Source organism: Tiliqua scincoides, chromosome 5, assembly GCF_035046505.1.
Source record: "Tiliqua scincoides isolate rTilSci1 chromosome 5, rTilSci1.hap2, whole genome shotgun sequence".
Taxonomy (NCBI): domain Eukaryota; kingdom Metazoa; phylum Chordata; class Lepidosauria; order Squamata; family Scincidae; genus Tiliqua; species Tiliqua scincoides.
Window position 1 is genome coordinate 118,278,717 of NC_089825.1, and position 26,933 is coordinate 118,305,649.

Sequence of the window (26,933 nt, forward strand, 5' to 3'; positions counted from 1 at the left end):
GGCTGTTCTTATGTTCTTATGTTCTTATGTTCTTGGGTGACCTTGGACCAGTCATTCTCTCTCCAGCTAACTGAGTTCACATGGTTGTTGTGAAAATAAAAGTGGGTCATAAGTGGTATATGTATGTCTTCGTTAATCCTCCCACCACCATGCTCAGAACAGAAAAGAGGTGATAGCTATGGTGATAGGTATTAGGCAGACCTCCTGCCTAATTGGGCGGTCTGGCTCAGTTGGTAGAGCTGCCGCCTTGTATGCCTGAAGATCTGAGTCTGCCAGTTCGAAACAACGGGAAGTACCCGAGAACTGACGACACGCTGATATACTGATGAGCTGACCCTCGGTGGCAGAGAGGAGTTGCCGTCAAGTGGAGCGTGGGAGGTGAAGGGCCAGAGAGAGGCCAAACCGGGAAGGAATCCAGCTGGAACGAGGAGTTCTATGAAAGACGAGAACTAGTCAATTGTAAAAATCCCTACGGGGGTTTCGAACAGCCTGCCTATGTAAACCACCTTGGATTAAAGTCTGAGGAGAAATCTGATGACCAAAGAAAGGTGGTATATAAATACCTGTATAAATAAAATAAATGTGAAGTTTGCTGTGTTTTCTTTGTAAAGTTCCCCTGAGCCAATCAGGGCTAGGCTTGTGATGTCAGAGGTTTTTCCAAGGAGAGTCTAGGTCTGGTCCTGTCAGGGCCCCTCCCAGATGCCCTGACCCCCCAACTTACCCTGGAGCAAGCATCCCATGCCCAGGGTGGGGAGACTTCCCTGCCCTTGAAGGGGGCAAAGCAGGTTGGCTCACCCCAACCAGCCAGAGGGGGCTGGCAGGGCAAACAAGGAACATTGCAGGAAACAAGTCAGGAACAGGAAAGGCCTTTTCTGCCCCACCTGGAGGAAGGGGAGGGGCCAAAAGGGGGCAGACTTGCTCCATAAAATAGGGAGGCCAGGGATGAGAGGCAGTCAGTGTGAAGCAGGGAGCTGTGACGTAAACAGCTCCTAGGCCAGGTCTGAGCTCTGCTAGGGAGGAGGACAAGGGTGCTGGAACCCCCTCCCCCTTCAGCCAATCTGAGGTCTCCCTGGGGGTGGAACAAGCCTGCTCCAGGCCCCTCCAGGGCAGGGACCCTACAGGTCCAGAAAAAGCCAGACCACCATTTAAAACAAATACCTTGCTTTTTGGTTGCAAGGTAGCATCATATTCATGCTTGTGATAGATATGCCTTACAGTGACCTTGCTGCTTCCCATAGTTCCTCAGTGGTTTACTTTACCATTTGTGTAACGTCGTCTCATGGTCCCACAAGCAGGCACTTCACGAAGAAAGGGATATGGACTGGTAAGCAGCTCTCCCTTAGTCAGAGACCTCCAGGGGAGTAGAAGATCCTCTAGTTTCTTAGCTTCCTCACATCAGTTCACATGGTCCTTTGTCTCATCTTTGCAGCATTATTAGTCTATTCCATCATCATAAACTACAGCAAAGCGTTCTGCCTGATTTTGCTACAGGAAGAAATAGGCTGCAATAGTAAAATAAGTGGCAGTCCCCTTTCGCTGCACTCATTGGGAGCCACTACCCCATAGTGTCAACCTTAGACCTACTGATTTCCTTGTAGGTGTGGGGGATATGACATCATACAAGCATTGTGACTGCCTGCCACGTTTTGGTCTCTTCTGTGAATACATCAGTCTTACTATCACATCCTATATCTGGATGGATGAGTCCCATTTCACAGCTCATGGCATAGGATTATGGGTTCTTTGCGGGGGGGGGGAGGGGGGAGGAATGCATTGAAAGAAGCCTCTTTGCAATGCTCCGCTCTACTTCATTTCCACTCATAAGTGAGTTGGAGTTGCAATGCATGGTATATCCTTGCGTCCACCAGATGCCAATCTCGTTTGTCAAAAACATCCTTGGATTCACTCTGCTCTTTGAGCAGCATTTCATCTTCAGCAGGCAATGAAATCCCAAGACAATCTCCAGCACCTGTTGCCCCAATGGAAGATGCAGTGGAATATCTGAAGTGCCATTCCACATCTTGGAGCTGGGCTAAAGAAGATACACCAGGAAGCCATGATCTACCATCCAGTCAAATTTAATATTAGAAACATTTAAAAAGCTGTGGAAATGCTCAACCTCTGAGTCAGACTCCCAGGAAGAGCATATTTGCCATTTGTCCAGTCTCCAGTCATCACTGAAGCGCATCCAGGACATGTGCCCGGCTATGGAGACATGTGCCTCCACAAGGCTAGCTGCTTGCACACACACCCCCAAAACTGTCAGATTCATTTTCAAAAATATGTCTTGTAGAAAACATGAGAAGCACAAAACGTGAAGCTGTTAAATTTTAAAGTGCAAGAATAAGTAATACAGGTTGGCCCCTGGTACTGGGGAGGCGGATCCACTTGTGTGCTATAGCATTTTCTTTTATATAATCTTGACCGCCTGGGAATACCGGGTGTTGTAGGCTTATACCAAGATCCTGGAAGCTAAGCAGGGTCAGGCCTGGTTAGTACTTGGATGGGAGACCGCCTGGGAATACCGGGTGCTGTAGGCTTATACCATAGTCTTTCGAGACTGAAGGTTGCCAACTATTATATAATCTTAAGGTTGTCGTGGCCTGTATTATTGATGTTGCAGTAAGAAGTGTTTGGCCTTATTGGCCATGGTCTATAAATATTTTCATTTCACCTACAACTACAGTGGGCATTTTCAAAGGACTAGAGGTGAGAACCACAGACCGTTCATCCCACCCCAGAGCAACTGTCAATAACTGTCACTGATCTTATTCGCCATGTGTTCCTTAAAGGACTATGCACTTTCTTTCCACAACCCAGTTCTTTTCCTGTTCCAAATTCCTGGACCCTAGCATTTCTAAGGGCTGGTAGCCAAGCATTGCTGATGCTTAAAGTCTCCGCCTTTCTGTTCATTTTGTTGTGGTGTTTGTGTATCTTTATCGCTTCCCTGTAAATTCGAGTGTGGTATTGGGTAGTCATAAAAGTACTCACACAGAGCCTCCTTTCCAGATTCATCTTCTCCTTTGTGGCCCTCAGAAGTCCTCTTGGAAACCTTAAAAAAGGCACTTCAGGTTTTCACAAAACCAGAAGTGCCTTTCTAAGGTCTCCGGGAGGCCTCAGAAGGTTGCTTTTTCACTTCGGGTCCACCTCAGGCGCAGATTGGCACCCCCTCAAGTCGTACCTAGGGCAGTGTACCCCATATCCTCCTAAATTACACCACTGAGCCAGAGATCCAGTGGGGCACAGCCAAGGCTGCAATTCCACTGACCTACTAGGAAAAAAAAAACTGAGGTTAAATTATAGTTCATGCTTGAGGATATTGACAGAACTTATTTGCATGCATCTAAGTTCCTATTGTCCTGATCCTGTGAGAATTGCTGGAGTCAAGCAGAAGCAGTGTTAAGATTGTAAAGACAAAACAAAAACAAAAACAATTTTCTGAATCATGAATTGCTGACCCATCCCCTTCTCTAGAAAAGAGATTGTGCTTGCACAGCAGTTAAACTAGGACCTGTAGTTTGAGAGACAGAAAGTGCTTTCTTTGGAAACACACTCTCTCAAGAATCACACACCCTAGAGTTCTTTGTGTAGGTGCAGGAGGGAAGGGAGGCTAGCAGGAGCAGGCAATAATATATTATATTAGTTATATAATATAGCTTGTATAATATATTATATGCCCTGGGGGTATAATAATATAACATAATATATAATATAATAATATAGTATAATACCTAACCCCTGGGGGCTGGGGACAAGAATAGGCCCTCAGTTTGGCTGTAGTTGTCGTAAGAGGTGACTAAACAGCCACCGGGGAGATGGGACTCGTCAGCCTGGGAAGGCAGCTCATCTGAGAGAAGGAAAACTCTGATCCCAAACCTCCACTGCCTTGTGGCTACATCCAGTTATGGAAAAGGCTTCAGGAGCCAACCTCGAGGCAAAATCCGGAGCCGGAGTCCCTGAGGCAGTTCATGGCTGGACACAGTCACGTTCTGGCAACTCCTGCGACGCCGCTGGAACCAACCGTATTGGCCTCTGCCTTTCCATTGGACCATTTCAGCGACGTGGAGAGGGGGGATTTGCTGCATGGGAAACCGTCTATCCTCCATACCTACTTTACCCAGGCTTCACACACTGGAGAGGACACTCTGTTCCAGAACCACTACTCAGAGCGCGATACCATAGTCTTCCGAGACTGAAGGATGCCAACAATACATTATACAAGAACACTGATCCAAGGGACAGCAGGAAGTGAGTGCGGTAGGTAGAATTTACAGGCCAAAAATATATGAGTAAGCAAACGGAAGTAAAAAAAAAAAAAAAAGAGCAAAAGGGGGGACAACATGGGGTGGTTTCAGAAATGCAAAATGTAACTGCAGAATTAAAACAGAAACTGTTCTTTTATAGCTTGTGAAATTGTATGATTGGGATGGGATCATAGCATGCGTGTGGGAGGGGCCAATACTACAAGTTTGCACTGCCCCCCATTGTATTTGGGATCTGCCTATAACTGCACATGGCGGGGGAGAGGGCAGTGTTGAAAAAGAGTCCTTTCAGGGAAGTTTTCTGCCATTCTTGATCTTCCTATAAAGCCGATTGCCCAATTCAAGGGGCGCTCGGAGTTTGTTGAGCCACCCTCAGCACAAGAGCCTCCTCCCCGTGGGGGAGTGGAGGAGGGCTGGAACAGGGCAGACAGAGGCCTTTTAAGGACACAGCACCCAGCCCTCTTCCTCCATCGCACGTGGGCGCTGTGTGGACACCCACCTGCCCACCCTGAGGGCAGTCTTGAGTTTATTGGCTGCCGTCTGGGGCCGGGTAGGAATTTTTTGCTGCCTGCCAAGATTGGCCTATGGAAGGCAGTTTTTTCGCCTACCCCAGACTGTCAGGGGCAAGAGGTTTCTCTCCTTCCAACTTCATCGGTCACTTTCAGAGGGCAGGTGGTGCAGGTGAGGAGGCGTGAAAGGGACTTTGGCATGCACCTTCAGGTGGCATAGGCAAGGCAGAACCCCCGCGGGGTCTGCCTCAGAGGCTCGAGGCGGCACTGCCTGCGGTCTGGCTGCCTTGCCCTTAAGGGGCAGACCTGGATGAGCTGTGCCGCCTATGAATGGGGTATGGCTTGGAGTTGGGGGCATGGCTTGGAGTCAGGGGGCATGCCAGGCTGGGGGTAGATGTGTTCTGGTCCCGCCCAGTGGTCCCGCCTCCGGAGCACAGGGGGGCTTTACTGCCTCGGCTGATGCAGATCTCAGCCTCCCCTTCAGTTGTTACTGCTAATAAAGTGGCCCTTTCTCCCATATCTGTTGTCTCGAGTGTTCATTGGACGGTGTGCAAACAAAGAACTCCTAATAAATTACACAGGAACTCCAAAGAGTTTGAAAATTTCTGATTTATTTTCTGTTTATGCAAAAGATTTCTGGGTATTCTTCAAGCCCAAGTTTGTGAAGAGACCAACCAGGCTTCATAATAAAACCTTTTTTTAAACCAAAATTTTAACATCTATATCAATTTAACGTTTACAGTCAACAATAAAAACCAAAAATAAAAGCAGTAATTAAACAAAAATGGGCCGAGATCAGAAGAAATAAAATTCTCCACCAAAATCTGGAGGGAATGAAATTGACTTCATCTGTACTTGAAAAGACAATAGTGTCTGCACCTGGAGAATGATCCTGGAGGATGACTTCTGCCAATGGAGCCCCACCACTGAAAAGGCCCTGGCCCTGGGTCACCACCCAGCTCATTTCTGAAGATGGCAGCACTAGGACCAATGACTCTGATGCAGATCTTATTTAATTTAACAAGGAGAGTTTGAGACCACTGGATTACAGTTAAGTGTTGCCAACTGACCTGAAAGAAAAAAACCTTTAGTAGAAGTCAGGTGTGCAGAAATCAGCAGAGGAAGCATACCACAGCATGGAAATAAACATTGGGTGCAATCCTATCCTGCCAAGAGGCTTGCGCTGTATCCAGCGCAGGATAGGGGCCCAAAGCGACTCAGCCAGAGGGAAGGGGAAACTTTTCCCCTTACCTCTGGGTAAGGAACGCTGGCCCCTATGGGTCTCCTCTGACTTGCACCACCTCCTGAGGTGGCACAAGCCCGAGGAGAGTGGAGCAGCTTGAAGCCGCTCCGAGCTCCCTGGGAAAGGTGGTTGGGATTCAGCATAAGTGCTAGATCCCTGCCCCGCCTCCTGCTTCCCACCTGCCTGCCCCGGGAACTACCCGCCCAGGAACGCCTCCCTCCTGCCTCCTCCCCGCCCACCCTAAAGCCTTGCATCGGCCCAGTCAGGTCAACACAAGGCTCATCAAGAAAGCTGGTGCGGAGGCTTGTGTCAGCCTCGGCTTACTCCCAAGAAGGCGCAAACGTTCTTTATGGCACGTTTGTGACCCTCCTGGGCCGGTGCAAGGGACTTGTGCTGGCCCAACTTGTTTTCTGGATTGCGCCCATTGTCCCATACTTGCTAAAATCAGCCGAACAAGCTACTGTTACAAGCACAGCTACAGAAGCAAGCTAAAAATCTGGCAACCTTAATACAAAAATGTGAGAGGTATACAGTACATGCGTTGTACAAGTCTTTACACAAGCAGTTGCATCATCCTCCCTGGAGGCTGGCTTAGAGACTAGAAATAAGTCTTTTACCCCTTCCACCTGCATATTCTCCCGTTCAAATGCAACCTCTGTGTTGCCAATGCGTCAAGAAGCATTTGTCCTCCCTGAATATCTTCTCCTCCCTGGATATAGAATGAGATAAAGGGAGAAGAAATAACCAAAACTATTAACTCAATTAAGAAAGCTGGAGACAAAATTTAAAACATGTTTCTCCAAACGTGAATGGGTTCTACAGTACTTATATCAATAGCATCTAGCCCATTTTCTTCAAAGCATATATCATCCATTTATTGAGCCTTAACAGAAGTCTGCCATTTCCTGGCTGCAAGGGCTCTGCAGCCACCTCGTCAGGTTGCGTGATCATGAGAACAACCCCCTCCCTGATATTCCTTATATTTTCTCATTATACATATATCACTTTCATATTGGCTATTTAGTTCGCTATTTTCCGTTCACTCACTTGACAGAAAGAATCTAGATGACTTGGTGCAAACCAGCTGCATTTCAGTACTTTCTATCTTTTTACAGACCTAATTTGTGACAGTTTGTTGCACAAGATTCTCCAAAACTACTGAAGCTGTCCAGGGCTATTGTCCCTTTAATTTGTAGCTTCTTCTTACCCCTTTCATTAAAGCAGTTAATTAGCTGCTCACCATTGCATTCCTGAATTGTCCTTTAATCCATCAGTTCTTCCAGGAGGTGGTGCTTTAATTATTAGTTGCTTCTCTGCAACCAGAGCAATTCTTTTAAATTCTAGTTTAATCAGCATACTGTTGCAAATATGATCACAGGACATAAAATAAATAAATAACTGTTCCAGCTACAAAGAAGAAATGAGTAATACACACGCGTACTCTGCCAGGGACCAAGAATTGGCTAATTATGGGGAAATTCTGGAATGATGCAAGAAACAACTAATTAGCTGCTCTCAAAGAACAGGGCAAGGAGGAAAATATTAATCAAAGGGGCAGTTGCCCCCAAAAGCAGGACCTTTGCTGAACAGAACCTACTTTTCAATAAACATATGCAGTAGTGGGATCTTGCCCATAGGATTGCCATCTCTGACTGTAATAGTTCCTGGAGACATTTTTTCCCAACAGGATGTATTGTTAGAAATTCCTGGTGGCCTTGCTAAAATCTCCAGAATTCTCTTCACTAGGCACTTGGATTGATGCTGATTCCTGGAGACTCCAGGCTCATCTTGGAGGGCTGGTAAATCTTCCTACCTATAGGAGGTGGACACTGCTGGATTTTTATGGGAAAATAATGCTATGTTATTATAGCATCCCCATTCTAATTCCACTTCCAGTGGAATTTCTTCTACCTGTACTCCTTCAGCAATATTAACAAACCCTAGTGTGGAAGCAACCGTAGATGTTCATGCCAATTCATGTCATGCTTGGCCCTCAATCCCTTCCCTATTCTCTGCATTAGGAGTGCCTTCAATCACATCTCAGCCTCTCACAGGGCTTCTCTCTCTAACATTGCTAATCCTTTTAGTCTTCCAGATGTAGCCTGGTTCTCTGCAGGTTGTGCAGTCAGGAGATTCTCAGAGAATCGGAAGCACAGAGCCAGGGCAAGACGTCCAACTGCAGCACCCTTGAACGGTTACAGCCTCGATGCAACTGATTCACTAAAGGCACCATGATCCAAAATGGGGAAGGAGAGCAGCACAGGTGATAGAGGCACCCAGAGTGTCGCATGTTCTTTCAGAGTACAGGTATAAGAATTTTTTTTCACAAAAGTTTCTGAAAACAAACAAAGTAAAACAAACAGTGATCTGCATGTGGGCTTTGTGGTAAAGAAGTGTTGAAATGTGTCAAGCGACCCGGGTTAGTGACCACAACTGGCTGCTTTCTGCAGCAGGGGTTGGGGACTCGCAAGAACACACACTCGCAGTTCAGTTAAGCCCCACCCCAGCTGGCAGCAGCTCAAACAGACCTATCCTATTGCACAATTTTACACTGACTTGCTCTCTTGTTTTGGGGAACCTCTCAGAAACGAAAAATCTCATCCTTTGCTTAGAAAGGAAATACAGTCTATGTGCCTCTATTGCCTGGTGCTCCCCATTTTTGATTGTGGCAGCTGGCTCTGGGCACCCAGCAGAGAACTTGCATGCTCTCTCCCCAACAAACTCCTCTGAATTTAGAGTCACTGGGGTCGGCGCAAGCGCATCTGCAGTTCAGCCATCATATTGGGGTGCATGGGCCCAAACCTGGGAAAGTAAAGAGAATGGGCAGAGTGAGACAACCCTCAGAGGTCTTGAGACCCAGCCTCCAACCATCTATTCTCCATTCTTAGCACTGGTGGTGGGGAAGAGACATTCATATTTACCCAGTATGCCTCAGGTTTGGTTGCCTTGGTGCCTGTGATGGAGGTGGAACAGCCTCAGTTAGGTTTGCTGGTGGTGGTTGAGTCTCTGTGGGCAATTTTGGCTTCTTCAAGCTGGGTGCCCGTCGGATGGAGCTCTTGCGACGAAGCAACACCCGTTCCTTCTGGGCACTGGTGTCCAGAGGTAGCACCTAAAGAGAAGTCGTGGGTTAGAGGTCCCCATGTCCTTCTGACTCCCATCACCCCCCCCAACTCTCCCCCCTTGCTTACCTCATCTGGGAAGGTGCTGGGTTCAGTAAAGAGGTGTTCATCAGGGTAGGCTCTGCTTCCCGTGGGTTCCTCATGCAGGCTCTTCTCTGGCCCTTCTGACTCCCATGGCTGCCCCTCTCCAGTTTCTGCTTCTTCTAGCACAACTCCTTCTACTAAATCTTGTACTTCTGTCAGGACCTCTGGTTCTTCAACTGTTTTCTCCCCATCAAAGAGGCATGTATCAAAGGGGGCCCTGCTCCCCATGGGTTCCTCATTCAGTCTCCTCTCAGGTTCATCTGGCTTCCATGGCTGGTGCCCTCCGGTCTCTACTTCTTCCAGCACAACCACTGTTACTATTTCTTCTTGTTGTTCTGTCAGCTTCTCTGGCTCTCCCATTTGATCCCTGCCAGCATAGAGGTACATATCAGGGGAGACCCTGCTTCCTGTGGGTTCCTGCTGCAGGCCTCTCTCAGTCCTTTCTGGCTCCTGTGGCTGGTGCCTTCCATTCGCTGCTTCTTCCAGCATGACTGCTGATGCTTCTTCTTGTTCTTCTGTCAGCTTCTCTGGTTCTCCAACTATTTGCTCCCCACCAAAGAGGCACATATTGGGGGTGCCATTGCTTCCCTTGGGTTCCTCATGCAGGCCCCCTTCTGGCTCCCATGACTGGTGCCCTCCCGTCTCTGCTTCTTCCTGCACAATTACTGCAACTTCTTCTATCATCTTTTTGGGTTCTTGTACTATTTGCTCCCCATCAAAGAAGCCTGCATCAAGGGAGGCCCTGCTTCCCATGGGTTCCTCATGCAGGCTCTTCTCAGTCACTTCTGGCTCCCATGGCTGGTGCCCTCCAGTCTCTGCTTCTTCCAGCACAACTGCTACTATTTCTGCCAGCTTCTCTGATTCTCCAGTTATTAGCTCCCCACCAAAGAGACATGTATCCAGGGAGGCCCTGCTTTCCATGGCTTCCTCATGCAGTTTCCTCTCTGTCCCTTCTGGCTCCCTTGGCTGGTATCCTGAAGTCTTCTCATCGTCCACTGTGACCACTTCTACTATGATTTCTTGTTCTTCTTCAAGTTTTTCTGTTGGCTTCTCTGGTTCTCCAACTACTTGTGCCCCACCAGCATAGAGGCACATATCAGGGGAAGCCCTGCTTCCTGTGGGTTCCTTCTGCAGGCTCCTCTCAGTCATTTCTGGCTCTTGTGGCTGGTGCCTTACAGCCTCTGCTTCTTCCAGCACAACGACTGCTGCTATTTCTTCTAGTTCTTCTGTCAGCTTCTCTGGTTCTCCATCTATTTGGTCCCCACCAAAGAGGTACATATCAAGGGAGGCCCTGCTTCCTGTGGGTTTGTCCTGCCGGCTCCTCTCAGTCCATTCTCTCTCCCATGACTGTATCCCTCTAGTCTCTGTCTTTTCCAGTAATTCTTCAAGATCTTCTTCTTCTTCCACCAGCCTCTCTGATGTACCTTCCCAAACTCCATACATTGGCTCCTCCTGTTGTTTGTCTTTAGCCCATGCCTCATTTCTAAGAGGTCCCTCTAACTCTCCCTGTTGGTGATCCTCCGTATCCGTTGCCCTCTCCAATCCACTCTGATAACTGTTCCTTTCCTCTGCTACCCATTTTGGATCCTGCTCTTCAAAAGTCATCACAGTCTTCACTGGCTCATGCTGATAGATTCTGTCCACTTCTTCTAGCACTCCCTCCTGGTTTCCCTCAGTTTCTGCCCTCTCCAGCATTGCTTGCTGAATCCCTTCATTTGTCCCCCTCTGCTGATCCCCCTCTGTCTCTGTAGCTGAATCCTCTTCCTCCTCCAAATGTTGGCTCTCTGCCATTTTGGCCAACTCCTTTAGTCTCCCATGCTCAGTCTCCCCAGTCCATACTGCTCCCTTCAGCCCACTTGGCTGTTCTGCCACAGGCAGTGCCCAGTCTGTCCTTTGCTCAATCTCCTCAGTCCTCACAGTTCCTTCCAGCTCTCTTTGCTGAGCTCCATCAGTCCTTCCTGCCTCATTTTGTTCCCCCTCTCTGTTCCCTCCAGCCAATGGCCTGTCTGGCTTGCAGTGTGGGCTACTCCCTGTATCCAGGCCAACCTCTTCTAGGCCCTCTTGCTGAATTTCTTCTATCAAGGTAGCTTCTTCTGGCTCCCATGGATGGAGTCCCTGAATCAGTGCCAACTCCTCCAGGTCTCTCTTCCAGTTATCAGTAATCTCTGTGGAGACAAATGGAAGACAAATAACACAGATCACACTAAAGCATCTTGGAACCTTTCCCCCCAAGCCCCCCATTATTTTATTTTATGGGGAAGAGAAATATTGCATGTACACACATACACACGCACATCTTGACTAGTATATTTCTCTTCCTCCTTGAACCTTAGCATGACTTAATTTGAATCAGAGAGATCACCAGGTCTCAGCCCTGGAACCTTATTCAAGCGGCAGTAATTGATCTGAGAATGTCTGGCTAACAAAGATGGAGACATGTCTGATCACATGTAGAGTGTCTTCTCACTGAATAACCACAGCCACTCCTCCTCACATGTTCTGGATCACGGGTAGAGATTCCAGAGCAAAACAAGGTAAATGGCAACACAAGTCCTCTGGAACCATCCATTATCCCCCACAGTATGGTATGACTTCAGCATATTCAAAAGTCTTCTGTTACCTGAGAGCTTCTGCCCAGCCACTTCCTGTCCCTCACACTTATAGGCCGATTTGGAAGGTTCAGGAATGGCCTCTGTAGCCTGAGCATCAATGACTACTGCTTCTGATGCTACACAGATCTCTTGGTTGAATAGGGTTACCTGAAAAGCAAGTACCTTAGTAAAGGGAGAGGGATGGTGCAAAGATGGATTTTGCCCCACCTCCTCTCCTGTAACATCTACCTCTGTGGGGAACGGTCTTTCAAAGGCATCCAGATATCCCTGTGGAGAAACGTCCCTGCAGGGAGAAGAAAGAGAGGAATCCAACTTCTGCTGAGATTATTCCACTCCAGAGGCAGCTGCACCTCTGGGCCACAAGAAAACTCCCACCATAAACAGCTTCCCCAGAGCAGATCTAGCTGCATCTTTTGTTACCCAGAATGTGCTGCTGTCTCCACTTCCGAGTCATGACGGCTGCTACGGCGCTGCAGCTCCTTTGAACGCCCTGATTCTTCTGCTCCTGGGTGAGTTTCATCTCCAAGGAGGTAAGTGGTGAAGGAGGAAACATAATCCTGCAGATGGGGTGGACACAGAGAAACACTGAACATAAACCATCGGTCTAGGCAGCCAGCAAATCCCTTCTAGATAAGTGAGCGGTCCTAGTTCCCACCCAAATACGGTTGAAGGCAGGGGTGCTGACCAAGGTCTCCTGCAAGGCTCCCACCAACCGTCGAAAGTACTCCATCTGGATCAGGTGGAGGCTCGGAAGTCGAGTGGCTTCCCTTTTCTTCCCAGGGAGGGAAGTTGTGCTCTGAAAGCTTTTTGACCACATCCTCCTCCTCCTCCTCACGCTCAACGCCACAGTCCATTTTACTGGGGCTTTGCACAACTCTGCAAACAGAAATAACAACACGCCCCAAACCTTGTGGAAACTTAACACGTCAATTGCCGCCCAAGACTCAGGCTCAACCTAGGGGGTTTGCAAAACCCTTCTTTGAAAGCTTTCGCACCTCTTATTGAAATAATTAAATCACAGATTTTTGCCCAGATTAAGGCCCCAATCCCATCTAACTCCAGCACTGATGCAGCCAAAATGCAGCCCCAAGGTAAGGGAACATTTGTTCCCTTACCTTGAGGAAGACTTCATGACTGCCCCCCCTTCCCCACTGCAGAAGGCAGTGCACACCCTGTTGGCACCAGAAAATTGGATAGAACTGGGCACTAAATCTCCAAAATCACCTCTTTTTTCTGTTTTTGTTTTGCTTTTGGAGAAATTTGGTGGCAAATTTACTTCAGCCCTATGTTGGTTGGTGATAAACTCCTACTGAAACTCCTACTGACTCATATTGACTGGTTCTTTCTCAAGCATGGGGACAATCATCAACAGCAGCATGGGATTTTGGGAGGTAGTGAAGACACGGCTGGCCAAAGACCTCTGGTGCCTGAAGTGAAATGCCAAATGCTGCCTTCACATTTACCTGGTGATGTGCCAGCCTCTGCTCCTCTTACTCCCTGGATTGAAAAAGGAAGGGGCGAGTGGAGCATAGGAGGCCATGTAGCAGAGAGAGGAGTAGTAGGCTAACTGTTAGAGCAGGGGTCTCCAAAACCCAGCCCGGGGCCAGATGTGGCCTGCAGCGAGCCTCTATCCAGCCCGCAGCCAGCCTCTGATCCTCTGAGAGCCTCTGTTGACCAAATACAACCGGAGTTGTGCTTGTGGGGTGGGGGAATGGGGGCCCATTTAAGTGTGTGCTTTATTTCTTGAGCTGTGTTGGTGCTTGGAGAAATCCTGGACATTTGAGCCCATTCATTTATTCATTCCATCTCTAATGTATTTATTTAAATTTTATATTTTTTTTCTGGCCCTCGACACTGTGCCAGATATTTGATGCAGCCCTTTGGCCAAAATGTTTAGAGACCCCTGATTTAAAGCAATGCAAGTATATACAGTCTTCAATCTCTCTTTGTGCAGGTTTTTAAAATAGTTAGCTGACTCCAGAATGCCCATAAGCTTATTGTAATTGGCTGTTATTGCTCATATGGCTTGGCCTAGTTAGTAGCAGTATTCCAATAAACCAGCCATTTTCAACCACTGTGCCACTGTGCTGCTGGTGTGCAACACTGGTGTGCCACAAATGGTCTACAGATGTGCCACAGAAGTTTGGGGGAGGATAATTTATTAGTAGGGCCATTGGGGGGTGTGAGCCTGCCAGCAACAGCATGGTGTGACTTGTCCATTGTCAAAAAAGTGATGGTGTGCCTTGACCATTTTAGTACCCTGTCAGTGTGCCATGAAACGAAAAAGGTTGAAAATCACTGCAATAAACATTTTTTATGTCCATGTGCAAAAACATTTTTAAATACCCTATCACATGACAGTTGGGGCCAGAAGAGACTCCAGGTTTGAAAGGCTGGAGAGCTGTTCAATACTGTGCCAGATAGACCAGTGTTTCTCAACCAGTGATGTAGGTACTACCAGTGGTACTTGAGGTAGTGTATGGTGGTACTTGAAGGACCCCTGCCCCCCAGCAGTGAGACTACAACAAGCAGCGGTAGGAGGATCAGCTCGGCAGGCAGAGCTCCAAAGCATGCTTTTCTGTGCCAAAAAAAGCGCCCTCCTGTCCACCCAGAGCCCATACTGGTGTTTGTCATGTCACATCTGGCCTCCCCAACCCTAACTGACAATGATATCATCGCCAGTTACTTCCCAAGGCACTTCAAATAGGTGGACCATGTGAAGTGGTAAGGTGGAGGACAAACCTTGAGAAACACTGAGATGGACCAGTGACCTGACTCAATATAAGGCAGCTTCATATGTGCCTCCCCGTGCATGATTCAGTGTTTCCAGCATAACCACAGGGAAGAAATATGTGGAAGAGCTGCCGTTGTTGGCTGCATCTGTGTATTTTGATTTAAATATATGAATCTTTCAAATGGCCTGGTGTAAAATTGCTGTGTTATAAAGCCACAACAACCCCACACCTACTGGCACCCATTTGAAACTATCAGAGATTTGTGATTCCAGGTGTCTTGTTCCTTATTTGTGATTCCAGGTGCCCGTCAATGCCTCCTGGCAGACACCATTATTATTCTAAGGTAGGCATTTTAAGTGCGGGCAAACAGAATGCCATCATAGCATCCCATTGGCAAGAGTGTGCCAGGATCCACCTGCGCTTTTCATCTGCGTAGCTATGTTTTGTTTTGTTTCTCTGGGGAAGATGATTAGAGTGACACACAAGTGAGGGCAATGAGAACAGGAAATGGTATCAAACCAGGAAGCAAGAGTCAGGTGGGGTGGTGAGACTTTCAAGGTCACATGACTCAAGAGGAAGCTGTTCGCATCTGTTGTGCCTAGGCTTGCAAAGGAGGGCAGTCATGGTCTGGGCTGATTCTTAAAGGTGCAGAGTGTGTGCGAATGAGAGAGAGTCAATGTGGTTATGAACTTTCTAGAGGTAATGTGTTATTTTGTGACTCATGTTGCCTATTTTGGTTATAGGTCCCCCTTCCCCCAGGATCCCTTCCTCTCCTGTCTACCATGGGGTCCACTGGGGGAGAATGGCAGCACCTAGCAGGTGATTCTGAAGGTGAGTCTTTGCCCCCTTCTCCAGTTCTTTCCTGTCTTCTTATCTTCACTGACTCTGCCTCTCTTCTTCCCCTCTTAAACAGAGGAAGATGAAGATGAGACAACCCTTCCAGAGCTGGAGACCACCGTAGATGCCCATAGCAAGTGGAGGAACAATGTGGGCTTCTGGTGAGGTTTCCTTTGCTTTACATATTCCATGGTTCTTCAAGTCTATGTTGCATGCACAGAAGTAGGCAGTCCAGCTGCCATTGGGTGTACATTCTGTACATGCTTTGTTCCTCTTTGCACAACTGATGACTTGATCCATGTCATCTCCCTTTGTGTCTGTGTCAATCTCACTCTCAAGTGTGCTGTCCCATGTCAGTCATTGCTCAGTTACAATCTGTCAGCCTCACCTGCCTTACAGGGTTGTTGCAAGAACAAAAGGAGGGGAGGAACTATGTACACCACCCTGAACTTCTTGGAGGAAGAGTGTTATAAAAATGTGAAAAATAAATAAATGTACCTAAACATAAATAATGAACTAAGAGCATGTGCCCTCAAATTTGCTTCTCACTACCCCCAAATGACTCTCACTACTAAGAGAATGTCCCATACTAAATGCTCTCACATCATATCTGGCTCAATTCTTTGCTTGTGTGCCAGTCATTCTCAAACAGGATGCCAGGATGTCTCATAGGCAACAGTGGTCTTGGTGGTGTGGGCATGTCATTTGGGGTGACCTGCTTGTTTTGATGTGTGCACCCCCAGTTCCTGATTAATGTATACATACATTGACAGTTTCTGAAGAGGATGGCAAATATGCTCGCAAGTTACTTGCACAAAAATGTACGAGGCATGATGACAAAGTGTGCTGTAGAAGACAGTCTCCTGGTGTTGTGGGTGTGCCGTTCAGGATAGTGCAAAGCTTATTTTGGGGTGGAAATTGTCCAGTTCCTTAATCCTGAGCAGAGGGGGAGAGGTTGGAAACGTCACATGTTTAAAGCAGTGCTTTGAGCAAGGAATAATTATTTATGCTGCTTTCTCCCACAGTTGTGGAAGTCTATGCTCATGCATCTCAAATGAGATAGTCATGTGGACTATGTCAGTTCTGTAAGCATGGAAGCACATCTCAAAGTCCAGCATTCCTAGTCATTTTTAGACAAATGCTGTGAGCATTTTAGACAAATGCCTTGGTGGGAGAAGAGAACTTTCAGGTATGCTTCCAAGGAACTTTCAGGTATGCAGCTCTGATAAATGAGGAACTAGGAATTAGGAACCACAAGGAATCTACTTCAGCTTCATCTAAATTTCTCTAAATTAGTGTAACTGATTTGCACTGCTTCTTTTGCACTTTTTGCCTGGATGCCGCAGAACATTGGGTGTGCAAATGGGATGGTGGTTTCTGGCTTTCATGCCCTGCCTTGACTGCTTGAGACACCCCTACTGGGCTAACCAGCTTGATTTCCTCTCACAGGTTGCTAGGACTCTGCAACAATTTTGCCTATGTGGTAATGCTGAGTGCTGCTCATGACATCCTCAGCCATCAGAAAGTACCAGGAGGCAATGGGACTGGACCGGTGGGTGTGCAATGGAGGAGAAGGTGTATGCTTGGGTCCACGTGCAAAAAAATGGATTGGTTCAGGGGGAAATAATGAGTAGCAACAGTGCTGTTCCTGCAGAAGAAAGGCCCCTAGAAAAATGAGGGCAAAGAAAGCTGTGCCAGATCCAGGAGAATATGCCAAAGAGTGCCTATGCAAAGGAGTGGGGCTTAAGACAGGCCTGCACCCCTCCAATGTACATGACGGGTATGCACAAAGGAAAGGTTGTGCAAAACGTAATCAACAGAGGTTGCATTCAGGGCCAGCCCAAGACTTCCTGAGGCCTGTGGTGGTAGCTCACCACTCTCCTCTCGTCTCCTCTTCCACTCTATCCCCCTCTTCCAACAGTGCCAGTCTTGGTGGTGTTTTTCTCCCTCCTGTGTCACAAATGAGACTTTGTGGATTGGATTACCACAGTGACCATGATTATCATGAAAACCATGATAATGCATGATGCTCACCAAAGTGGCAGTGGTGTACTCTCCCCTGGGCTCTGCAACCTGCCCATCCCCCCAGGATATGACCAGGCATGTTGGGTGCCGGCAGTAGATTATAAACTTTTGGAGCATATAAGTTTAGGATCCAACAGTCTACACCTGTAAAAGTCAACTGGAATGTGATACAGACCAAGTAATGCTTTTTCATGAGCTGGGTCTGGAATTAGGGAAATTATGAAAGAAGAAACAAGAGGTGGAAGGATGGGTGGTATTCTCCTCTCCTTGCATAATCTTTTCTCTTTTGTGTTGGATTTCTCCCTCAGACTCCCCCCAGCATTCTTCCTGAGAACAGCACTAATGCTTCTCGCTATGACTGCAACACCATATCTACAGGGGTAAGTATATGGGGCAGGGGTGTGTGTATGAAGGTTGAGAGTTCTTAACTATCATTTTATTCATCGCATTTCTATCCTAACTTTCTGTTGGAAAAGTGACAGCACGTGAGCTGCACATTAAATGCTCAGCCCCACCAGTACAGGGGAACAGTAACCTACTAAGTTTCTAGTTTAAAGGCTTACGGGTGGCTTTCTCCTGCTTTTATTAGACTCCTCCTTAGCTTAGCTTTTCCTGTCTTGTCTTCTGTCTCCATGCCTATGTGGCCACAATCAGTTGCTTCTCTTGCTCTTATTTTGCAGTTTGTCTATAAAGCACTTCATGCAACTGAACTATGCTGTTAATGAGTCTTTCTTTTTTCCACAGCTCTGCTAAGTCTTCCTTGCTTGAACTCAAGGCAGGTGTGCATGGAAATCCCTGATGGTCACCAGTCCATGCACTGAGTGGGGAGGCCCAGATTTGTTTAGCTTCCCCAAGTTGGCTGCATCATCATGGCCTTCAGAGCAGACCCTGAAGCTTACTGCTACTCATACCTGTCTCTTTGGTGCCCCCTATAGGCTGTGCTTTTGGCTGACATTCTGCCCACTCTTCTCATCAAATTCAGTGCCCCTTTTTGCATCCACTGGTTCCCGTATGGGTGAGTTGGCACCATTCACACAAAACCTTGCAGGAGTGGAAACCAAAACCTCAGAGAAGAGGAGGGTGGGCAATATAAGGCATGCAGGGTTGGAAATCATGGGATGGTGCTGTAGAAGCTTGTTGCTAAGAGAAAGGTGGTTGCTGGGAGGAAGGAGAGGAAATTGGTTTACCTTATGGGTGGCTTATGTGCAGAACTAATCAAGAGAGCTATTTTGGTTAATTCTGACCTCATCTTATTTCTCCCTTTACTGACTTCACAGCTTGCGGGTTGCTATCTGTGTCATCTCAGCCTTGGGCAGTTTCCTGATAGTGGCTTTCTCCACGGGTCCAGTCCAGAGCCTTACTGGTAAGGGGCATTGCCATAGAACAATGTGGGGAACCGGCAGGGTTGAATTAGAGAGTCTGCCCCTTTGCTTTTGTGAAGACCCTCTAGTTAATATTTTAAAGACCGAGGAGGGGGGAGAGGGACATGCTTGGGGGGGGGGTGCTTTTCTCCTGTAATTTGAGCACTGGGAAGAGGGTATATGATTTCTTATTTTAGAATTGTTCTCTGTTCTGAAAAATGACCATTACCCTCACCCTTTAGGAACCTCCTAGCATAGAGTTTCATACAGGGGGCCAAAGCCAGCATTCATTGTACCTGCTGAGGGCTGGCAGTTAAGCAGAAAGTGATATCATTGAGCATATGATGGCCAGAAATAAGCACTTCGTTCTCCCATAGAAATTTATTAGCTGCTAATGATAGAAGAGAAAATGTGCAAATCTTGTTCATGTTTTCAAGATATGACAGAGCTTAATTATCATGCTGGGAGAGCTCAATTATAATGGGGAACAGATAATTAGCTTCTGGGGGCTGAATTCAGCCTGTGGCCCTTATGTTTGACGCCTATCCTAGCAGTTCTTCCACCCTGTAACCCAGTCAGTGGGTAGTTTTTAAAGGGTACCTGTTGCTTTAATAAATGCACAGGGTAAGTGTAGCTTCTCCCATCCTTGTGAGGAGAAAAAGCCACACGGAGTATTCGTCTTCCTTCTGCACAATCCCGGGAACACAGTTTTCCTGGCTCAAATGGAAGGGGGTAACCTGAACACAGGTTTCACTTGGATGAAAGGATGTCTGTCCTTCTCATTACTGCAGGTGTTGTGCTCGCCAGCATTTCATCTGGCCTGGGTGAAATAACATTCCTGGCGCTCACATCCTTTTTCAACAGGTAACCAAGGTTCAGGGGCTGGGGGTAAAGGATGAGACTTTACAGTGGGATTAGACTTGTATTTTTATGTTATTTAAAAAGATTTTTCCCCTGCATATTCGCCACGGGTAGCCCAAAGTGACTTCAAAAATAATACAAGAACTAGCAGATGGGAGATGTCCACTTGCTTAACAGGTTGGATCTGTTAGACCAGCTATTTTCAACCTTTTTCATATCACAGCACACTGACAAGGCACTAAAATTGTTAAGGCACACCATCAGGATTTTGACAATTGACAAGGCACACCATGCTGCCAGTGGGGGGCTCATATCCCCCATTGGCCCTACTAATAAATGACCTTCTCCTAAATTCCTGTGGACCACTCACGGCACACCAATGTGCCATGGCCCAATGGTTGAAAATGTCTGTGTTAGATTAACTGTTGCGCACCCTTCTGCATGTTACAGGGACACAAAGAAACCCCCATTCAGCAGAAGTTGCTGGAATGTTAAAGGCTTTAGAGGATGAGGACAAATGTTTCCCCCCCCCCCCCCAGGGGCAGTTTGAAAGCTGCTCTCACTGGCTATTCTCACAAGCACTTTTTTTTTAAAATGGAAACACTGAAAAAAGAGGTCCACTGTCAAGCATCATCAGTCTGAAATGTGAAAAAAAGTAAACAGCAGAGAGTGCATTTTGGTCAGGACTTGTATCAGTATCAACATGCAGACGCCCCTCTAAGTAGTTTTGCGGCCTTGTGAAGGTTGGGGTGAGGGCCACGTAAAAGATGGATGTGTAATCCAATTAATATACGTGTATCGGTTTAATTTGGGGAAAAAAGCTGGCCTGATGCAAAGGGGAAATGCAAGACTGACCGTTGATCCATTGTTTGCCTTGCTGAAATACACATTGCTTCTGCATGTGATGTAGCAGACATTTGGCTAGCACTTGTTAATTGTGATGTGATAGGAGATGTTGAGAAGGGGAGAGGTTCACTGTTCCTGTTTGGCTTCCTTCCATTTTTTTTTTCTTCCCCAATAGTGCTGTGGTATCTGCCTGGTCCTCAGGAACAGGTGGGGCTGGCCTGTTTGGAGCACTTTCCTACCTAGGGCTGACACAGGCCGGTCTGAGCCCTCAGCATACCCTCCTCTCCATGATTGTTGTTCCTATCATCATGCTGGGCAGGTGAGCTCTGGAGGTGGGGCCTATGGCTGGTTGCTAAGAAAGGATGGCAATTGTCAGGGAAACAGGATGGGAGATTGCTTGGTGAGCATAAAGTGACCAAGCGACAGGTCTCTCCCCCCCCCTTTTTAAACTGAGACTGACCCAAGGTCATCCAGTGGGCTTTGTGGCTGAGTGGGGATTTGAACCCACAACTTCCTGGTCCTGACTAGCATTCTAATTGCTACATCACATTTTTCCTTCTTACTCTATCTCAGGGGTGCTCAATAGGTGGATCGCGATCTACTGGTAGATCGCGAGGCAAAATGAGTAGATCGCGGAGTGCCGACCCCCCCCCCTTTCAGGTGCCTCTGGGAGGAAACGCCGGGAGTAAGGCCCATTGTACTCAATGGGGCTTACTCCCAGGTAAGTGTGGCTAGGATTACAGCCTAATCCTAGGCATGTCTTCTCAGGAGTAAGTCCTGTTATACTCAGTGGGGCTCAAGGTACACCAACATACATTGTACACATAAATGTTATATGTTATGATGGTGCGAACATTGTAAAAAAAACTCTGGTAGATCTCCGGGACTTGCTGGGTTTCAAAGTAGCTCTCGAGCCAAAAAAGTGTGAGCACCCCTGCTCTATCTGGTTCATCCATTTCTCAACAGTCCAGCACATAATTTGGGGAAGTGGTTGTGCTTGTCACCTAGTTACTCCAGGCCAAGTTTTGGGAGAACTGGACTGATGTTTTGGATTTTACGTTTGATAAAATGTTCAGGGCTTGTAAGGGTGGAATGTAGTTTTATACCCCCTACTATGTCTATATGATTAACTCTAGTCACATGGATGAACAGAAAGGCTGGAAGAATATCTATCCCCTTGTCACCCAGATTAAGTGCTTAAAGGGGATTTTTTAAAAGACAACTTCCATCAGTTTGTAGCAATGGAATAATCTGCAGTAAGTTATTCTGAGTATCACAGCCCTGATAAGTAGGAACCATCTCCCATTTCAGGGAAGCAATTTTAATATGGGTTATGTGCCTGTAATGATGAAATGTTCTATTATTCCACAATGTATCCCTGTGACCTTCTGTCCCTCTTTTTTTTCCCCATAGCTATTTCTTCCTGTTAGTTCCACCTCCACGGCACCCACCGCGACCAGTGCAAACTGGTGGCCCTTCCACAGCTCGTGAGCCACTCTTAGGGGTCACAGCCGTAAACAGTAAGTGATGTCTCGACAGGTAGGGTTCACCTTCCTTCAGCGCTCCCTGTTGCATCATGGGTGACAGGATAAACATGTGACCATGGTTCATTTTGCTTATCCAAAGACGTTATCTGTGAGAAAGAAAGAAAAAAAGCCAAATTGCTACATGTTTACACATGATGCACTTTGTTCACATCAAGGATGGGGGATCACCCACAAGTATTGTTGTCATTCTTTGTAGAACTTCTGTTGCACTTGGTGTGTGAAATATTTCATGTTTCTTATCCTTTTTTTGACTAATCCTGTCTCCTTTTTAACCAACCCACTTCCAGAGTCACAACGTTATGAACTCAGTTTGCCAGAAAAGGGGCAGGTGGTCAGGGTAAGAATCATGATGATAACATGTGGGTGAGGGTGGTCTGATTTCATTTTTCATGGAGACAGGTTGTAGGAGCATGCAGGATATTTTGGTGTGTGTGATTTTACAGGTGTTCATAGTGCATAATGTATTGGGTGGTGTCTATTGGCTAATTTCTAACATGAGAGATGCCCAGTCTCAACCCTCCATGGAATTTATGCCCTCTGACCCCTTCCCACTGATCCTGGATGTAAGGGTGCTATTTGGTTACACAGTGGTGAACGCACTCTGCATATGCTCAGGGGCAGCATTTTTTATTTTTTGCATGTTTCAGAACTGTACACTTGCCATAGAATCAGCTAAGTTCTTGGAAGACTGCTTCCTTGTTCCCGTCCAGTATTTACAAGTCATTTTTAAACAAAATGTTTCCAAGGTGGTTTAAAGACTCCTACACGCCTTGAAACATTCAAAATAAAACGTTTTTAATAAATCAAACAGTTCTGAATAAATTCAGAGTAAGCAGTAGAGAGAGAGAAAAAAAACAACCATAACTTCTATTTGATCCCACTTCATTCTTAAAGACCTGGTGGAACAATAAAGTTTTTACATCCTCCTGAAAAGAGACCAAACATGAACAAACCTCTGTTAGAACAACATTCTATAGCTTCAGTACCGCCACTTAAAATGCCATTCTCCTAGTGGAAACCAGTCTACACTCTCAAGAAGACAGCATACCTTCATTGGCAAAACTCCTGGAGGGCTCTTGTGGGAGACAACACTGAGATTGCTGGATAATGATGAAGTTCTTCAAGTGTCAAAACCAGTATTTCCTGTATTTGAAGTTTGTTGAGTGGGCATTAAGAGGATTCTCTATGAAGGTGGCTTTCCAAACAGATACCTCTTGTTCTCTGTCTAGTGATTTTGTGCAAGCATGTGGTCCTACTGCGATGTATTCACTCAATCCCTTCTCTTCTCCAGAATCTCTTAAAATATCTTTTCCCTTTGGCTGTTGTGTATTTTGCAGAATATTTCATCAACCAGGGACTGGTGAGTGTGAGGATTGGATATGGGTGGACATGTCTGTATTGTGGGGCGGGGGGGGGGGGGCGGCTGATCAATCCCTTCCTTATTAACCCTTTCTGTGTTCTCCTTCCCCAGTTTGAGCTGCTGTACTTTCGAAATGCACCTTTAAGTCACCCCCAACAATATCGCTGGTGAGTGGGGGTGGGGTGGGAAGACAACCAAAGTTAAGACTCCAGGACTGGAGCTGAGTGAGGGTTGATACGCTAATGCAGAAAAGGGGTCAAAGCCAAGAAGACTCCTGGGTTTCTTCATTTCCTGCAGGTATCAGATGCTGTACCAAGCTGGGGTTTTTATCTCTCGTTCCTCTGCCAGCTGCATACGGATTCGGCATATATGGATTTTAGCAGTGCTGCAGGTAAAATTTTTCCTGCCCACATGAATAATTCCTTTTTGTCCTCTAAAGGTACCTACTTTCCTCCCTTCCCACTGTAAAATATGTGCTGTTTCCAAGGGGTCATGGCCTTCCTGCCTCCTTGTGGCCCTTGGTAGCAAACTTGTGAAATTGCCTTACATGGTGTCAGGTCATTGGTCCATCTAGACCAGTGACTCTCCGAGATCTCAAGCTGAGATCCTTCCCAACCAATCTGAGAGCTTTTGGAACTGACTGGAGCTGCTGAGACTGACTGTGGGGCTTCATGCATGCAAGCACTTACACTACCCCGAGCTGGATAGCCTTTCCACTGAACACAAGAAGAGCCCCTCTGGATGGGGCCAAAGGCTCATCTAGTCCAGCTTCCTGTATCTCACGGTGGCTCACCAGAAGCCTAAGGTAGCACATAAGACAACAAGACATCTGCATTCTGGTGCCCTCCCTTGCATCTGGCCTTCTGAGGTAGCCTACTTCTAAAATCAGAAGGTTATACATACCCACCAATGCTTGTAACCTGTGATGAACTTTTCCTCCAGAAATTCGTCCAGTCCCCTTTTAAAGGCATCTAGTCCAGATGCCATTACCACATCCTATGGCAAGGCGTTCCACAGAATACACTGGGTAAAGAAATATTTTCTTTTGTCTGTCCTAAAGGGAGACATGGGCAGTGGTATGGCTGTGTCTCCCTATGTGACATCAAAACTTCTAAACAGTACATAATGCCTGGAGGAAAGACAGCTGGACTCCATTCAATGAAGGACCAAACATTGGCTGTTTAATTCACTGTCCTTCTGGATAGGCTGGGCAGCTGACCCAAAAGCCTAGCTGAACCTGTTTCTCTGCTTTTAATATCAGCATGAGCTGCAGAAATCAGCAGGCAGTGGACATGAAACAAACCAAGTATTCCTCTTCACTCAAGCATAGCATTTTACCCAGTGGCTGTTGCCTGGTGTCTCTTCCGCATCTTTTTTTTTTTATTGTGGGCAGTTTTGGGACAGAGAAACATGTATTTATTTAGCTATGTGAATGGCTTTGTGGACTTTTTTTTGTTGCAAAGCAATATGTAAATATTTTTAAAAATTTATGTGGATCACACTGTTGTAAAATGACAGGAGAACTAGCTGGTAAAAAGTTGGTAGCCTTGAGTTTCCATTTTGGATTTTTAGATCTCCTGCCCTTATATCATGCTGCCCTTTATCTCTTCTGTCTTTATCCTGTTCTACCTAGCCCACCTTTTTTGTTCCTTCTTCACCCCATAACAGCACACTCAGCTCTTCATCCAGTTGTCATTGTCATGCTAACTCTCTTCTTCTCTCACACCAGTGCCTGAACATGGTGTTCCTCCTGGCTGCTGTGTACTTCATGTTTTTGCCCTCCATCTATTTGGTTTTCATTCTGATACTCTACGAGGGATTACTAGGAGGAGCTGGCTACGTGAACACCTTCCACTGTGTCAGTGCAGAGGTAAGCTTGGGGGGAGAAGCAAGGAAAGTGACAGAATGGGGAAGAGCCTGAATGTGACACACAAAGGTGGGCTTTCATTCAAATCCTTGGGTGGGTAGTGAAAATTATCTCAGTGCTTGAGGAAAAGGAATATGGGGTTAGCTCCAGTGTATGGCAAACACCTCTGTAAAAAACTGACAGTGATATCCCATTAACCAACTTTCCCCTCCCCCGCATGCTTCTGTGAACGTCAGAAGACCCTTGATGGGAGAGGGGACAGTGTCTGGATCTCACATTTTCACCTTCCCAAGCACTCTGTGCAAGGAAGAGACTCTCGATAACTAGAAATTGAATCTTCATTGCTTATTCTTCTTTAGTATCAAATGCTGAGGACATAACAAGGGATGATCATTCCATTCCCTCATCCCATTATCTTATGCTGTCCTAGCCTGTTTGTGAGTCTCCCAAAACACTTTGGGCATACAGCTTGTAGATTTCAACATTCCCTTCAGTTCCCTTATCTGAAAAGACTCGTAGTGTGTTGGGCACAGAATGGGATGGGAAGAGTTTTTTAGGCTTTTCTGAGGTTTTTAGGAGATGTCAGGAGTCTGCCCCGAGTAACAATCATTTAATGCTTACTCACTTTCTTTCGAGTCTCTTTTGAGACTGAAGTTTGCCAACAACAACTCTCTTTCCCTCCCTCCCTCCCTCCCTCTCCTCCTTTCCCTCAAATACAGAGCCAGCCAGAGCACCGAGAATTTGCCATGGGAGTTGCTTGTGTTGCCGACACGTTGGGCATCTCATTTTCTGGGGCTGTGGCCATCCCTGTCCACAACTATTTCTGTCACCTACCCTGAGGTTTGCTTCCCAGAGGGACCAACAGATGCCTCAGCTTGCCGTATCTCTGCTTCTGAGTAGTACAGTGCCCAGTGCTGAGGGAGGAAAGAAGCTGGAGTTATGACAAATGCCCTCATCTGGCTGTGATGGGAGTTAGGGACTATGTGTGGATGGGGGTTCTTCCCTTACAAAAGGTGTGGCTTGGGGTATTTTATGTTCATGTCTGTTTTGATTTTTCTATATCATTTTATTATAAGTGAGCAGTGGGGGAGTTGTTTCATCTTAAACAGGGCACAAGGGGAGTTTACAAAAGCACATGAGTGGAAAATCATATCATATGGTTGCACACTCCTGCTACAATGAAAATACTTCCGTATTAAGTGGGGGAAGCAGAGCACTATTTAATATGCCACATCCACATAACTGGAAGATACTGTGGAAGGAGGGAGCAGAATGAAGATAATAGGTTCATTTAGAGCTGTAAGTCAATTTGATAGAAGTGAGGGAAGTCTTCTAGGGTGACACTTAGGCCCAACCCAGGGAAAGGGTCATTAATGGTTTTGCAGTTTAATATATTTCTGTTTCAAAACACTATAAGTAAACCAGTTTTTGGAAAGATGATGGTCTCTTATTAAATTATTGTCCTGTGCAAAGTAGGCCAAGGGTTGTTCTGGCTGGTGGAGTGGTATTTGTTTTATTCAGTGGCATTGATTTGGGCATATACTATTACATGGGTCTCCAAAGCCCGGCCCGGGGGCCAGATGTGGCCCGTGGCCAGCCTCAATCTGGCCCATGGCCAGCCTCTTGTCCCCTGAAAGCCTCTGGCCCACTTGGCTGAACATGACT

At 46.7% G+C, this 26,933-nt stretch overlaps 2 protein-coding genes across 2 annotated transcripts; one reads left to right on the top strand and one right to left on the bottom strand.

The window, feature by feature from the left end:
- Positions 1-8,752: 8,752 nt before the first annotated feature.
- Positions 8,753-12,646, bottom strand: APOBR (apolipoprotein B receptor). The gene is made up of 7 exons (XM_066630333.1): positions 12,515-12,646; positions 12,250-12,386; positions 12,058-12,112; positions 11,838-11,976; positions 9,203-11,382; positions 8,936-9,123; positions 8,753-8,816 (listed from the first exon to the last, which is right to left on the bottom strand). The coding sequence occupies exons 1-7, from the start codon at positions 12,644-12,646 to the stop codon at positions 8,753-8,755; spliced, it is 2,895 nt and encodes a 964-aa protein (XP_066486430.1).
- A 2,486-nt stretch (positions 12,647-15,132) lies between these two features.
- CLN3 (CLN3 lysosomal/endosomal transmembrane protein, battenin) lies at positions 15,133-26,705 on the top strand. The gene is made up of 16 exons (XM_066627469.1): positions 15,133-15,209; positions 15,308-15,395; positions 15,478-15,562; positions 16,851-16,953; positions 17,735-17,806; positions 18,362-18,441; positions 18,704-18,789; positions 19,579-19,651; positions 20,670-20,813; positions 21,908-22,014; positions 22,329-22,378; positions 23,333-23,401; positions 23,513-23,568; positions 23,699-23,792; positions 25,131-25,271; positions 25,988-26,705. Exons 2-16 carry the CDS (start codon positions 15,347-15,349, stop codon positions 26,105-26,107), a joined length of 1,329 nt encoding a protein of 442 aa, XP_066483566.1. The 5' UTR covers positions 15,133-15,209; positions 15,308-15,346; the 3' UTR covers positions 26,108-26,705.
- The last annotated feature ends 228 nt before the right edge of the window (positions 26,706-26,933 follow it).

Excerpts from the sequence above, each read along its gene's own strand:
- CLN3 (XM_066627469.1), top strand. The coding sequence starts at position 15,347 with ATGGGGTCCACTGGGGGAGAATGGCAGCACCTAGCAGGTGATTCTGAA. Across the intron at positions 15,563-16,850 it reads AGGAACAATGTGGGCTTCTG|GTTGCTAGGACTCTGCAACA; the intron begins GTGAGGTTTCCT and ends TTCCTCTCACAG. Across the intron at positions 23,569-23,698 it reads CACCCCCAACAATATCGCTG|GTATCAGATGCTGTACCAAG; the intron begins GTGAGTGGGGGT and ends CATTTCCTGCAG.
- APOBR (XM_066630333.1), bottom strand. The coding sequence starts at position 12,646 with ATGTGGTCAAAAAGCTTTCAGAGCACAACTTCCCTCCCTGGGAAGAAA. Across the intron at positions 12,387-12,514 it reads GAGCCTTGCAGGAGACCTTG|GATTATGTTTCCTCCTTCAC; the intron begins GTCAGCACCCCT and ends CCCCATCTGCAG. Across the intron at positions 12,113-12,249 it reads GAGACAGCAGCACATTCTGG|GGACGTTTCTCCACAGGGAT; the intron begins GTAACAAAAGAT and ends TTCTCCCTGCAG.